The sequence below is a fragment of the Lithobates pipiens genome, unplaced genomic scaffold, assembly GCF_037356315.1.
Source record: "Lithobates pipiens isolate NorthernLeopardFrog02 unplaced genomic scaffold, aLitPip1_a1.2 Scaffold_13, whole genome shotgun sequence".
NCBI lineage: Eukaryota > Metazoa > Chordata > Amphibia > Anura > Ranidae > Lithobates > Lithobates pipiens.
The window spans coordinates 397,246,643-397,262,659 of record NW_027507718.1 but is presented as its reverse complement, the minus strand read 5'-3'; the positions used below and the strand labels follow the sequence as shown (position 1 = coordinate 397,262,659).

Sequence of the window (16,017 nt, the reverse complement as noted above, 5' to 3'; positions counted from 1 at the left end):
ATATTAACAATGTATATATTATACTTTTATAGATTTTCTCTGCTTTTTTGGGAGCTCATAAAGTATTTATGGAGAAGCTGTAGACTTTTGGAGTGATTGTGTGCGGCCAAGTTCGTTCGCTTGAAAGTCCGACAGACCTCAGCTGCATAGTCCAGCGGAAAATCCCCCGGACTAAGTCCGCCAGATAGTCCGATCGTGTGTATGTGGCATAAGGTTCCATGCACACCGGGGCTTCTTGGGAGTAAAAAACTCTCATACAGAGCATTTTTTGCACAATGTCTAGACAAGTTTAGCATCACATAGTAGTCCATTATGTGTCACTTACCTGACACAGGAGCCAGCGAAGTCACCGCTGTCCCCTGTAGTCCCGAGCATCCATCTTCTCGGTGGGTCTCACTGCTCCGCTAAGCCTCGATGACGTCACTCCTGCACATGCGCACGGGAGCCGCCACTCGCGGTATATCGCCGTTGACAGCGGTGCCTGTCTTTTGGCAAATATCTCCTAAACCGTGTAGGTTTAGGAGATATTTCTTGGACCTACAGGTAAGCCTTAATCTAGGCTTACCTGTAGGTCAAAGTTGGTTGTAAGGGTTTACAACCACTTTAAGCCCCATACACATGATTGGAAATCCCACCAGCAAAAGTCAGATGAGAGCGTTTCATCAGAAATTAAAACCATGTGTATACTCCAACGGACTTTTGCTGGCGGAATTTCCGCCAGCAAAAGATTGAGAGCAGGTTCTCTATTTTTTGGACGGAATAAGTTCCGATTGGAAATTCCGATCGTCTGTAGCAATTCCAAAGAGCAAAATCCTACTCATGCTCGGAAACAATTCGACGCATGCTCGGGAGCATTGAACTTCATTTGCTCGGCTTGTCGTAGTGTTGTATGTCACCGCGTTCTTGACGGTCGAAAGTTCCGAGAACTTTGTGACCGTGTGCATGCAAGTCAAGCTTGAGCGGAATTCCATCGGAAAAACCATCCAAGATTTTTCATACGAAAACTCAGACCATTAGAGTGTTGCAGTCTGATCACCGGGCAGAGGAGTCTTAGCACATATATCCTTTTGCCTGCAGCAAACTGATTACATCATATGCCATCAGGCTAATTTACTAGAGGAGTTGCAATTCTTGTCCTAATTAGTTGAGGGAAGATTCACTTCAATTATACAGTCATGTGGAAATATTGATTTTATCTGCACTTGATGGGATATTCAGGGTGAACACAGCTACAATTTCAGTGAAGTGTCTGAACTGCTTTACTAAATCAGAGCTCAGGACTGCATCTCTTAGCCTAGACACAGTCATGTACTTGGAATTAATTGTTAATCAAACAACAAACAAGGGTAACAAAAATAGATATTGATGCACCACATCACTGCTAACAGGTCTAGATACAAATTCATTCCAATAAAAGTCAGGGGGTCAATCCAAAATGTTTTGGGGGTCCAAAAACACCCACTTTAGCAGCAGCTGCAAAACTAACAAGACCTATAAACACACTGGACAAAATAACATTAAAGGTCCAAGTCACTTTTAGTTCATTCATATTGTGTCCAATCAAGCTTTGATAAAAAAGAGCATTTTTGGACCCCCAAACTTGTTGCATACTTTTGGTTTGTCCCCTTGACTGTTATTGGAAAAAAAGTTGTATCTGGATCTCTTAGCAGTGGTGCACAGCTTCAATTTCCATTTTTGTTACATTACACTACAAGCCAATGTGACCGTGGAGATCCTCTGAAGAGTAGAAGCCGCCAGCCTGGGAACCAGATCATTTACATCAGCATCAATACTTCAAGATAGCAATACCAATACGATTACCGCAGGGGTCCAGCACTACTTTTCCACTTTCGTCAATTAACTACTTGCCGCCCGCCCTATAGGCAAATGACGGCTGCAAAGTGGTTTCAAAATCCTGACTGGGCGTCATATGACGTCCTCAGGATTATGAGCCACTGTGCGCCCCTGGGGGCACGCATCGCGACGATCGTTGTTGCGGTGTGTCAGTCTGACACCCCGCAACTACGATCTCAGTAAAGAGTCTCTGACGGAAACTCTTTACCACGTGATCAGCCATGTCCAATCACGGCTGATCACAGTGTAAATAGGAAGAGCCGTTGGTCGGCTTTTCCTCACTCGCGCCTGTCAGACGCGAGTAGAGGAGAGCCGATCGGCTGCTCCTCTGACAGGGGGGTCTGTGCTGATTGATTATCAGCCCAGGCCCCCCGAGGATGCCCACTCTGGACCACCAGGTATGCCACCAAACCACCAGGGATGCCCAGCACCAGGTATGCCACCCTAGACCACCAGGGATGCCAGTCAGTACCCACAATGGATGCTAATCAGTGCCCATAATGGATGCCAATCAGTGCCCACAATGGGCATCACTGATTGGCATGCATTATTGTTTGGCACTGATTGGCATCCATCAGTACAAAACAATACAATACAATCAGTGCCCATCCGTGCCACCTATCAGTGCCCATCTGTGCCGCCTATCAGTGCCCATCCATGCCGCCTATCAGTGTCCATCCATGCCCATCTGTGCTGCCTATCCATGCCCATTCATGCCGCCTATCCATGCCAATCCGTGCCAGCTATCAGTGCCAATTTGCACCACCTATCAGTGTCCATTCGTGTCGCCCATCAGTGCCACCTATCAGTGCCGCCTATCAGTGCCACATATCAGTGCCCCTCAATGCCACCTCATCAGTGCCACTTCATTGGTGCCACCTCATCAGTGCCCATCAGTGCCACCTTATCAGTGCCCATCAGTGCAGTCCCATCAGTGCCCATCAGTGAAGGAGAAAACGTACTTATTTACAATGTTTTGAAACTGAAACAAAAAAAACTATTTTTTTTCAAAATTTTCGGTCTTTTTTTTATTTGTTTAGCAAAAAATGAAAACCGTAGAGGTGATCATATACCACCAAAAGAAAGCTCTATTTGTGGGAAAAAAATGATAAAAATTTCATTTGGATACAGTGTAGCATGACCGCGCAATTGTCATTCAAAATGCGACAGCGCTGAAAGCTCAGAATTGGTCTTGGCAGGAAGGTGTTTAAGTGCCTGGTATTGGGGTGGTTAATCATCAAAGGTGCAGCTCCTTAAAAAATATATACTGTTGATGTATGTTGTGACTTCCTGACTTTAATGCCCACCAAATGCACTCTGATTAGTGGTCTAATACATATAAGGGCTCAGTAAAGTGATGCGCTGAGTGAGTGTGAGCTGCAGCATATGTTGATGTTAACACTCTGTTTTCATAAATTCTTAAAGTGGTAGTAAACTGCACCATTTTTTTTTTAAACCCTGCAAGGTAAAGGCATAATGTACTTTTATGCATCACTTACTGGCACATTATGAAATACTTACCTTAGAATGAAGCCCTCCAATGGCACGCTGTCACCACCAAGAGGGCTTCCATCTTTACCCTTCCTTCCGGGTTCATGTGCTCTGGCCGTCTGATTGGCCACGCTGCAATGATGTCACTTCCCCCACACGTGCACGGAAGTCATGGACCATTGCACGGAGCTCTGAAGGGATGGCATGGGTATGTCTACAGAGTGCATGTGCCACTGACATCACTGGCTGTATGCAGTGTGAATATCTCCTAAACAGTGCAGGTTTAGGAGATATTCACAGTACCTACAGGTAAGCCTTATTATAAGCTTACCTGTAGGTATAAGTGCAAAAAAAGAGTTTACTTCCACTTTAACCTGAGGCCCTGCACCCCCTTGAATTGAGCAATATAGGTGCAGGCTTGTTGTATTTTACAATTACACAGTGCAGATTCTATTAGTTTGTGTTGCTTTTTTGGTAAGGCTTTCTATTGTAAATTACAATTCACAGTGTTGGAGAGAATGGAGCAAAATGTACAAGAAAAAGCTGTATGGCACAATAAGGTGCACTTGTAGCTTGAAGCTCAAAAAGACTCCACAAGCAAAAACCTTTTGCTTTTAATAGCCTTTGTTGGAATCTGAGTGTCCTGTTGTTTGTAGCAAAACGCTTGTTGGTCAGAAAAGTTCATGTGCTACTTTTCAGGCAGAATTGAGCATTTTGGTTCCCAAAGACTGCAATGAAAATGCCGCTTTTTTTCAAGCATTTTTTCATAATTACATAATAATTAAGATTGAATAAAGACAATAGTCCATCCAGTTCAACCTGTGTTAAAGTGCTCAAACAGCAGCTCTCCGCCCCTTTTTCTGTAGAACTCCACTCCTTTTATTTGAAAAATGCCTGACAAATGCTGCAAAAGCATGCAATTCTGCTCCAAAATATGTTAAAAACGCTTGAAAAAACACTTGAAAAGAAAACGTGTTTCTTAGGTGTGAAGTTATGTTCAGCAGGGGCGGACTGACCATTCGGGCACTCGGGCACTGCCCGAGGGCCCCATGCCACTAAGGGGCCCCATCAGGGTTGGCAGCCTCAATAAAACCAGGGACAGTATGTAAAAATCTGTGCTTTTTTAAAAATCCCAAGATTATAGCTGCCCCGCCTCTCCAGTACCTTTTCAGTGTGTGTATGTGTATACTGTGTGTGTATATTGTGTGTCTGTGTGTGTGTGTGTGTATACAGTGTGGCCCCATAATCTATTGCCTGGGGGCCCAATAATCTCCTATTGCCCGGGGGCCCCATAATCTCCTATTGCCTGGGGGCCCCATGAGTTGTCAGTCTGCCCCTGATGTTGAGTATGTCTTCACTAAGTACAATATTGTGGTTCTTAAATATCGCAGGTAAATTTTTCAACACAGTTGACAGGACATTCCAGTGTATTTTGTCCAAAACACAGGCCACATCCACCGATTGAAGTCTACTAAAACATATGCCAGTAAACACTCAAACCATATCCTAGTTATCAGCACTGATTTCTCAAACAAAGAGATAACAGATATGGACAGTTGTGTTCACAATCTTTGTGTTTGCTTTGACAATGACGTCCAATGGTCAGTTGTGTAAACTGTTCTTACTCTTAACAGAATTGTTTAGGCAATGTATAGCCTTGTCAGTGCTTTTAGATATACATGTAAAGGAGATCAGCTTTATGTGAACAGTGTGTTAATGTCTAGAAAACTTTTTTTTTTGCATGTTGGGATTAAATATGTACATGGGGAGGCCAAATTTCTAAAAATAAGTTGTGCTTTACAATGCAAGTCTATAGGTCTGTTAACCCACTGCAAGCAACATTCACCCGTTCTAGCAGATATCTCAATAACTGCTAAGCAAAGCAGTGAAATAATAAATACTATTATTAATAATTAAAATAAATAAATAAAATAACTCTTGTTGGTAAAGAAAAAACAAACTCCTCTAAAGAAGAGGCTTTAAACGTACCTGCCCTAGGATCCCTTTGTGTCTGATGCTTGCGTGACCCTATGCTCTCTGTAGTCTTTCCCACCAGCCCTATATTAATAATTTGTCCTGCAGTGACATAGGGACTGGCAGTAAGAAGGATTGCAGGGATGCATATACCTGTCTCTTCTTTTACATAATTTTTTAATACTTTTTATTGCATGAGTTTGCATTAACAGAGAATAAATATATCACATTTTAAAACATCATGACTCATTTTTGTTCCTTATGAAACCATATCAATGCACTAAAAAAATATACAAAAATATAACCCAAAAGCCCAAAAGAGGCAAAGTGGCCAGGTAGTCCCTAGACTATAGTTGAGAGGAAGATCAGAAAGGGTACCTATGCTTTAAAGAGGGTTTTCCTAATTTATCATTTGTCCCTTGCCTCCTTTTTTTGGTGAAGAAACGTGATATAAATGGATTCAAGGATATGCTCCCAGGAGATACACCATGTATTTTATATTTATTATACGTTTGTAATTATTTATATATTGTGGCGCATGTGAAACCTTTTTGGTTTCCTATGGTTGTTTTTTTCTTTTTTGTTGATCTCAGGAATATTATCTGGGTCTTTGATTGCCTTGTATTGTATGTCCTTTTTATATTGAATAAAAAGAACTGAAGCACCAAAAAAACAAAACAAAAAGAAATTAGGTTGCTGTTGTCATGTCAAATAGTGTCCCCCGTCGGATAGCATGCGCAGTACACAGGACAAGCAGTTTCCAAAAATATCCGAAAAGATGAACGGCGCCTGCGCTGTGAGTCCAGGTTCAAGCACCACTATCCAAGTGGACATAGATTTAGAATAAAAGGAGCAGAGCGAAGTGAGGCCATGCCCCGAAGCTTGGCGAGCGAAGCGAGCCTGCGATGGGCCCTCTAATATGTGCAGCCCTATGTCCACTTGAATGGTGGGGCTTGCACCTGGACTCACTGCGCAGGCTGCGTTCATCTTCGGAGATTTTCCGAATCGATAGGCGGACATTTTTGGACAGAACACCGTCACTCTCCATTTTCTAACAACAAGCAAGGTCACACATCAATTCACATCTATTTCAAATTATCATTCAGTTATGCCCCTATACTAATCTCCTTCACTACTACGAAGAGTTAACAATGAGTTCAGCCATCCAGCCCAGATTTTATAATACTAGAAGCTCCTCTTTGTTCATACGTTAATTTCTCATATGGAACCATTTGATTGACAGCTTTAAGCCAATGAATACTCAAGGAAGGTAAAAGTTGCATCCACCTAAATAATATTTGTTTATGTGCCATAAGTGATGTCTCCTGTAAGAAAATCTTGGCATATAGCTACCAACCCCAGTAGACATACCTCTGGGGTACACAGTATCGGGCATTTCCATATAGCTGATAATATTTCTAAAATCTGCCTCAAGTATCTATTGATACCTGGACAAGACCACATCATATGTAAAAAATCTGCCCCAGGTTGATAACACCTCACACATTCCACAGTTGCCATACGCCCGATGGCATATAAATGACATGGTATAAAATATGCTTAATGTATTATATCCAACTGTATCAATTTATTGTTACTTGCTGGTGACACTACTAAATGTGATTTACAAGCCTCCCTTCTGCCATAGATGTACAGGCCAGCTACTATTTCCTTTTAAACTGCTATGGAGTCTCAAATATCTTAGCCTGCAATATATATGAGTATAAAGTCAGATATTAACCCCTTCAGGCCTTGATATCTCCAATAAGAGGGAACTTGGATATCCTAGCATTCTGACTACCAAATTGGGCCTGTAATATATGCAGAAACTGTAAAATTGTATAAAAAGTTCTATGGGATAAATTATACTGCATACTTTAAGTGGAGGTCTGCCCACTCCTGCAAAAATGAAAAGCCAGCAGCTACAAATACTGAAGCTGCTGTCTTTTAATAATAGGACACTTACCTGTCCTGGAGTCCAGCGATGTAGGCACAGTAGCTAATGTTCCCATTAGCTGTCGGGTAATGCCTCCACTATTGCTGGTAAGGGAACCCGGTAGTGAAACATGCACAAGGCACCACTGAGCTCTCCGGAAGGGGAAGGAGGAGGGAGGAGGAGGAGCTGAGATGCTGACCTAATGCGCCGCGTCCTGGTCTCCCGGAAGTGGGGATAAGGTACCTGTCAAAGAGAGACAATTGAGCAGAAGTTCCAGTTTGGGTGGAACCCCGCTTTAAAAATTCAAATGAACAAAAAGTCGCACCCTCATATATTTGTCCCAATGTAACTACTCCTCTCTGTTTCCAAAAATTATTGTCAAGAAATTGATATAGCTGAATCTGATCAAATACAGGATTATTCTAAATAAACAGATCTGATAGGATGTCTCTAAATCCTGTTATCTTTTAGAAAGTCCTCCATTTGGAGAATCTTTGAGGGATACACCTCTACCCCTGATCTTTGTTCCAGTATCACCCAAAACTCAAGAATATAATTTCTGTGTCACGAGAGCCATGTACCTGACGTGAGACCGAAATAGTGGGGAGGCCTCCCTTGCATCTTGGGTCCTTGAAGCCTCTGGAGATGGAGACAGAGACTTGGTGGACACCGAGTGGCACGGGCGCCAGGGGTGCGAAACACCGTGCAAGCCTTAGTCTGAGATCTGAGCCATGGCCAAGTCCAGTTGGGCAACGAAGTATAAAAGGGTTAATCAGAATAAGAATGGTTGAGATCCAAGCTATTGTCGGTTCTAATCTGGCAGCTGAGTGCAAAAGGAGCAAAGAAGTAGAATGGTTAAAGTACAAATCCTTGGTCAATGGCAAGCAGCAATCAAGAGTAGTCAAATAGGTTTTCGGGCCATAACAAGTTCAGACAGATCACACACTAGCACAGGAACAAGGGGGGACTGAAGATAATCCAACAATTTGGCAGTGTCTGGGCTGGGCTTATATAGGGAAATTTGATGTCACTTCCTGTGCACCTTCTGGGCATTTTCTTGCCTTTTTCCATCAGGTTGAAGCCACTTCCGGTGCGTGTCCTGGGCATTTTCCTGCCTTTTTCCTTCAAGTCTTCTGCGCAGGTGCGGGTTAGCACACTGAGGCGTCTTTGGTGCATGCTCAGTTGGCACGGATTTCATCGTGCGGCAATGCGCCATTGGTGCTTGCGCAGTAACCCCTGGAATCTTACATTCTGTAGTAAAATAAGCACTGTACTCACCTATCCTATCTGCCTTCCCCATTGCCTTCCTTAATTGCTGTAGTCTGTATAGGACTCTGATATCCAACAGTTCCAGGAGTGTGCTTCTGCATCTATGGTTCCTTCTTCTGGCCTCTACCATCTATGTTGAGTCCTTTAATAGCATAATGCCTCATACACACTGTGAGTCTTTTTCGTTTAACCGAATGGGCTGAATGGGAAAAAAACTGAGGGACTCTACTAACTATATGATGTTAGTAGAGTGATCGCCCTGCTGAACTTTTGTGTTCTGACAGGGGGGCCACATCCCCCACCAGAACACACCAGTCAGCACTCATAACCATTGGCTGTGAGCACTGGTACAGGTTTTCCAGCATGCCCATTCGACAGAAGCCGGCCATTTGGCTAGCTTCTGTCAGACAGGCTGATGTGCTAACAGTCCGAATGTCAGACATTTTTTTGTTGCACAGGCCGCATATCAGACAGCTTTTTTTGAACTGGCGGATACCAGCCAATATTCAACCTGTGTGTACCAGGCTTAAGGGTCACAGGGTGGAGCCATGGGCATTCAGCACTCCTAGAAGTGTTGAATGCTGAAGAATGTTACCAGCTGCAGTGCAGGAATGAAGAGAAAGCAGTAAACATGGGCTACCAGAGACCTGGGTATACTACCTCTTCTCTAACAGGGACCTTTAACTACTTAGCACCCCGACACAGTACATTTACCGTGGTGGAGCGGCATGGGCAGGTTCAGTCACATATACTGTATACACATGATTGTGCTTTTCCAGGGTTAGGGGCATGCAGCAAGCTCCTCCTGTGACCGCTGCGTCCATTGGACACAGCGGTTTACTGTTAGTGGTATCTGGTAAACGGTTTTCATGTGATCGCTATGATTGGTCATAGTGATCATTTGATAAAAATGTAAACAACCTGTCATAAATGGCTTTCCATTCATGAACAGCTTACTGTTGTAATCTGTGACTGGCTCAAAGCAATCACATGGTACCTGGCTACCTGTACCATGTGATTAGCTTAGCCCAATCTTAGATCACAACCAGAAGCAAGCCATTCATGAATTTCAGCTAAAACTATGGCTTATACCAGGGATTTGCAATTAGCGGACCTCCAGCTGTTGCAGATCTACAAGTCCCATGAGTCATAGCAAGACTCTGACAGCCACAAGCATGACACCGAGAGGCAGAGGCATGATTGGACTTGTAGTTTTGCAAAAGCTGGAGGTCCACTAATTGCATATCCCTGGCTTATACAGTGATCATCACTGTATAAGCAATAACAGTGTAAAAAAAAAATCCCTGATCACCCTCCCAGAGTAGTATACTGTAGTGACACTGAGCTACTCTGGTAATAGGATGTAAAAAAAAAAAAAAAATGTAAAAGAAACTAGAAAACTAATACAGCCATCACATCCAATAATTGGTAAGCTGCATATAACAAAAGTGTTTGCTTTTGGGTTTATTAAAACTTGAAGTATGCTTGTATACAAGACAAAGGCACATTTCTGTTAAAAATTAGATTATCTAAGTGAACAAGAAAACATTTTTATTGAGCAATTACCAGTCAGAACAGGGAAAGAACATGGGAAAAAAGAACAAAAGATATTAAACAAAAAGCGCAGAGATTTCCCATAGCTGAAATTATAAAGAAACATAATACAGTAAAAAGTTTGGAGAGACTTTGATAAAGTTCTGTGGAGCACCAATAATATTAATTTCAGCACAGCAATTTAGATGTTACATCAATTACAACAGGGTTGCCATCATCTTTCAAATGTAGCATATGAGGCAATTTTTTGTGACCGTGACCTGTCATAAAGATAATTCATTTTAACTAGTGTGACAGCTTTCGACGGGTTAGGTGCCAATTGTGATCTCGAGTGTCTCACTATGGTGGTTCTGGCTGCAAGTAATATATGAGTGACCATATTACGGTAAGGGCTAGTTTACACTTGCTTCAAAACATGGCTTCGGACAGGCTTTGTTAAAGCTTTCTAAACGCCAGTCAAAGCCCCTGTCACTAAATAAAATGGTTAGCTTTCAGAGATTTTGGTGGAGCTTCAGTGGGGCTTCAAGCGAGCTTTGCCATAGACTTCTATGGAGGCTTTGAAGTCGCTTTGAAGCACTACTAAAGCGACATGGGGTATATATTTTTTGAAGCGAAAGTGAAGCAAAGCAAAACAAAGCAAAACAATGTGTAAACAGGATTGTAAGCTAACCATTTTATTTAGTTAAGGGGCTTTGACTGGCGTACAGAGAGCTTTAACAAAGCCTGTCCGAAACCTTGTTTTGAAGCAAGTGTAAACAAGCTGTAAATGTGTGTTGAAGCCGAAGCAAGTGTAAATGAGCCCTACGTGTGTGGAAAACTCTCAATTCCCAGAATCTATAAACCCAGAACAGGATGAGGATAAAGTGATTGTAAACAAGCACCTTGTAAAACAACCCATTCCATTTAAAATAGAAATGAAAAGCAAAATGTTTGTGTATATATATATATATATATATATATATATATATATAAAAAAACATTAAAAATACCTTTTTTCCCTTTTTATAAGTGATCACGTTCTCAGCTTCATAAAAGCTGGGGGAGAAACAGCAGTACACTGAGCTTCCCAGTGAATGGCTGTGCAGCGGGGGCATGTCAGGACCAGTCTGATCATTGGAAGAGAGCCTACTGAGTTCCCAGCATAGCTAAAGAACTGACCACAGTGTGTTCTCCTGCTTAGTGTGGTCAGTTTTTAATAGTAAAGCAAGGGGACTAGCAGAATACCAGGGATTTCACACACAGGAAGCAATACAAAGAGAAAAGGATACTTTCTTTTACAAGTAGATGGTACAGCAGGCACATATCATAAATATATAAGTGCTGGGATAACAAACACTTTAAGTTAGCACTCCTGTGAGTTTGGAGATGAGTTGGATAGATATAACTTGCAAAGCTGGTTTTAATGAATGTAGTTGAAAAGGAATGATAAACATTAGCTCCGGTTCTAGAGTGTTCTTGGTTGAGTGTTCTGATTGAGCCTGAGGAACACCAGTGCTAGCTACTCTCCTGGGAATAAAGTCGCACCACTGAACTCTCACACATCCAACTGGTCACTCTTAGCGTGCATGCTGCCATGTTACTAGTGTCATTTTACATGTTAAATGGAAACTTGAGAGAATATGCTCCAGGGAGAAAAGTGTATTCTGAATTTTTCGTTCGAAAACATTTTGTTGTTCCTGTCACTGTCAAAATATGCATGGCACCTCACAGAAAGAGCATACTGACAAGGTAAAAGTATTAAAGGACATGGGAGAGTGAGAAGTGAAGAATGGACTAGGAAGGTTTAAAGCTTTGAGCCTGACAAGCATGGGCATGCCGTCGCCCCTCCCTTTATAAAACATAGGATAGATTTATATAATAAGATAATGTTAGGAAGTTATGTGCAGGTTAATGTATTAGGGACAGGGCCCCTTTAAGAGGTTTTCAAATAGGTAAAGGGGCGAGATTAAGGTGAACAGGCTGATTGAATAATTCCCAGATAGTCACTTGACCCCTGGGGAATGTTCTAGAAAAGGCTCCCTATATATAGGACCCTTCTCACAGGTATTGCCGCCAGTGCCAACCTAGTCAGTGTAGGTGCAACAAGCCCCCCCCCAGTCGCTAAGCACGTTATGTGGTCTGTCACCTTGCATAAGTGTAGGGGGGGCTTTGGTTTTAAATTATTCTGTATGCTTGAGTCCTTTAAGACTGTTTTAAGATTATTGTTGAAATTGATGGTATTTATGAATTAATAAAATTATCAGAATATTGTTATTATTATTTATTGATCTGAATACACCAATAAACATGCTGCGGCAAACATCTTTGCCAAAAAAGTAGTTTGTGTTTTATTTAAGTAGGTATTATACGTTTGGTATTCGGGGAGGGTAGGTGTATGCCTTTCAGTATGCAGTTGTATGAAAGGGTGGCACAGTGGTGTAGTGGGTAACACTCTCGCCTAGCAGTAAATAGGGTTGCTGGTTTGAACCCCAACCACAACACTACCTGCCTGGAGTTTGCATGTTCTCCCTGTGCCTGCGTGGGTTTCCTCTGGGTACTCCAGTTTTTTCCCACACTAAAAAAAGACATGCAGGTAGGTTAATTGGCTTCTGCCCAAAATTGGCCCTAGTATATGAATGGGGACCTTGGATGGTGGGCTCCTTGAGGGTAGGGACTAATGTGAGTGTGCAATGTACAGGGATAGGGACAATTGTAGACACTCACTCAGGTTGAACTGGATGGACTGGTGTCTTTATTCAACCTTACTAACCATGTAACATCCAACTGCCCTTTTTATGAATATGGTCAGCTTGTTGTGATGCTGTTTGTAGATTTGTTTGGATGCATACGTTTTTTCTTTACTGGTCACAGGCATTAGCAGTAGGTATACATTTTGTTATTTGGAAACATAGTACACAATGGAGGAAAAAGAAGTAAAGTATAACAAAGTAGTACAGAGAATTAAGCCAAAGCAGCTAATAAAAATTATGTATGTTGTTAAAAAGCAGAAGTTAAATCCTGCTGTGGTTTGCTGCACTGTCTTCATAGTCATTTCACTTTCCACAGCCTTATTAAAAAAAAACTTTTATGGTTTTAAGTGCTTATTATGGTTGGCAAATATTCAGTGATCCTTTCTATGCTGAATGCTATTTAAACATTTGTTCTTCCGTAGGTGATATTTCTCATTCAGTGTAAATAGCTTTTCTGTTTTTTGTTTCCTCCCAGTTTAGAGTGAAGATATCATCATGGTTCCATGTGGACCAGTGTTGTCATTAGCACGAAGTGTACTTCGCAGGAAGATTGTAACATTGGACAGTCTTGAGGATTCCAAACTATGTCGCTGCCTTTCTACTGTGGACCTGATTGCTCTTGGAGTTGGAAGTACTCTCGGGGCTGGAGTCTATGTTCTTGCTGGAGAAGTTGCCAAGTCGAACTCTGGTCCTAGCATTGTGGTTTCCTTCCTAATTGCTGCACTAGCTTCTGTGATGGCAGGTCTCTGCTATGCTGAATTTGGAGCCCGCGTACCAAAGACTGGCTCTGCGTACCTTTATACATATGTCACAGTGGGGGAACTCTGGGCTTTTATTACAGGCTGGAATCTCATTTTATCTTATGTCATTGGTAAGTATCTTCAAAAACCTTTGCCAACATAAAACATGTTGATAAAAATTTTTGACCTTAAATGGCAGTTGGATGTATACCTGAATAAACACTTAAATATATATAAACTATATATTTTTAGAAATGTAATGCCGCGTACACACGACCGGACTTTTCAACATCAAAGGTCCGACGGAACAATTCCGGCAGACCATTCTATCGTGTGTGGGCTGCAGCGGACTTTTGATTTGCAAAAGTCTGACAGACTTTAGAAATGGAACATGTTTCAAATTTTTCCGCCGGACCCAGTTCCTACCGAGAAACCTGCCCGTGTGTATGCTAGTCCGACAGACAAAAACCGACGCGAGGGCAGCTATTGGCTACTGGCTATGAACTTCCTTATTCTAGTCCGGTCGTACGTCATCACGTTCGAATCCGTCGGACTTTGGTGTGATTGTGTGTGGCCAAGTCCGTTCATTCGGAAAGTCCGTCAGAACTCTGTCAGAACTCTGTCAGAACTCTGTCGAAAGTCTGTCAGACCTAGTCCCTCGAAAAGTCCGGTCATGTGTACGCAGCATAAGACCTTTTCCATTTTAAAGGAACGCATTCAACACTTTTTGGAAGCTATCAGCTGCGGTTACTAAAACCAGTTCATACCGAGAACTGTTTACATTTTCACCACTCTTGCAATGACAAACTATTTCCAGAGGTTAAGAATAAAAAAATGTTTCCGCCAAAAAAGAGACTTTATAGTATTATGAATTCCTTATTCCTTACTATTTATTATAATAATCTCTAACGAGCAGGGCCCTCTGATTCCCCTTGTCTTGAATTGTATTGTATTGTACTGTCTACCCCAATGTTGTAAAGCGCTGCGTAAACTGTCGGCGCTATATAAATCCTGTATAATAATAATAATAATATTGAGATTATTTCCTTTTTTTTTTCAAATAACAGTTTATTTATTTTTCGTGGTCGTATAACAAAAGTAATAGTACAGGCATACAGCAATAGCAGTATGGCTCCCAAAATATAAGGGGCCCAGTGTAGATAGACAGTGCAGAATAACACAGTATTGGGAGGTGCAGCGAGATCAGGCAATATGACCAAGGGTGCACAGCGGGATGAAAGACACCAAAAGTCAGTTATCCGTGCTGGGAACCAAAAGGCTATTATTTCCTTTTTTATTGTTGTGTGTGTAAAGACCAATGCCCAGGGGCAGTTGCCCTTGGTAACATTTGATTCGATTCTTCTATACACCTTTATGTCCTCACTTTGAGATAGTTTTGTCCTTCATACTGCTAAAATATAATAAAATAATAACAGACACAAAGAAAAAAATTCTAAAATTCTATTGTAAAAGAAAAATAATTTATGTTTATGACTAAGAAGAATGGTAATTAAAACAAGCTGTTTTAAAACAGTGCCTTTTTTGACAAACTCTTGTGTTGAATAAGCTGCCAAAGTGTAGGAAGTCAGTTTTTGTATGTATTTGCCAAAATGACTCAGGCTTCATGCACACTAGACACACAAAAGCAGCTGGAAAAAAACGCTGGTTAAAAAAAACCTTAATATTTAGCAACTTTTGGCAGCATTTGTCAGTGTTTAGGAGCATTTTCAACAGTGTTTAGGAATGGTAGTATTTTTGTTAAGGATCGGTCTGGAAACAACTCATTGACGTATAGGTAAATTACTTTGCCTGCAGTGGCCACCTCCAAAACTATCTGTCAGAGGCAGCTAAGCCTTAAGCTTAGTACACACGATGAGAAAATCATATTAAAGTGATCGTACAATAATCTGATTGTTTATACACAGATTTGAGAGCGGATCAGGAAAGGTCATGCAAAATTATCCAATGGGACAAATGCAAACATTTTTCTTGTACAATACCATATCATATGGTTTTCCTTTAACCAGTACAGTTTTTGTCTGAAAATACAATACATTACATCACTTCCAAATTTTTATTCCGTCGTACGAGAATTTTTATGTCTTTAGTAACCTCTTCATTTTTGATATGGAGACGATTTTCAGAGTACTGCTTATGTCATTTACACATTATGCCACATACACAAGACCGGACTTTCCAGCAGTAAAGGACAGACGGTCTTCCTGACGGAGTTCCGACGGACTTTCGACGGAGTTACGACAGACTTCCGAACGAACGGACTTGCCCACACATGATGGACCAAAGTCTGTTCGTTTTGAACGTGATGACGTACGACGGGACTAGAAAAGGAAGTTCAATAGCTGCCCTTGCATCGTATTTGGTCTGTCGGACCAGTATACAGACGAACGGTTTTCCCGATAGAAATTGATTATGTTGGACAGATTTGAAACATGTTCTATTTCTAGGTCCA

At 41.6% G+C, this 16,017-nt stretch overlaps 1 protein-coding gene across 4 annotated transcripts in view; it reads left to right on the top strand.

Moving 5' to 3' along the window:
* Positions 1-16,017, top strand: part of SLC7A2 (solute carrier family 7 member 2) — a 156,518-nt gene that overhangs the window by 83,485 nt on the left and 57,016 nt on the right. For all 4 annotated transcript variants that reach the window (XM_077477400.1, XM_077477403.1, XM_077477402.1 and 1 more), the window contains one exon: positions 13,283-13,678. In XM_077477400.1, coding sequence (XP_077333526.1) covers positions 13,303-13,678 — 376 coding nt within the window. In that variant the 5' untranslated portion in view covers positions 13,283-13,302. The remainder of the gene's footprint in view (positions 1-13,282; positions 13,679-16,017) is intronic.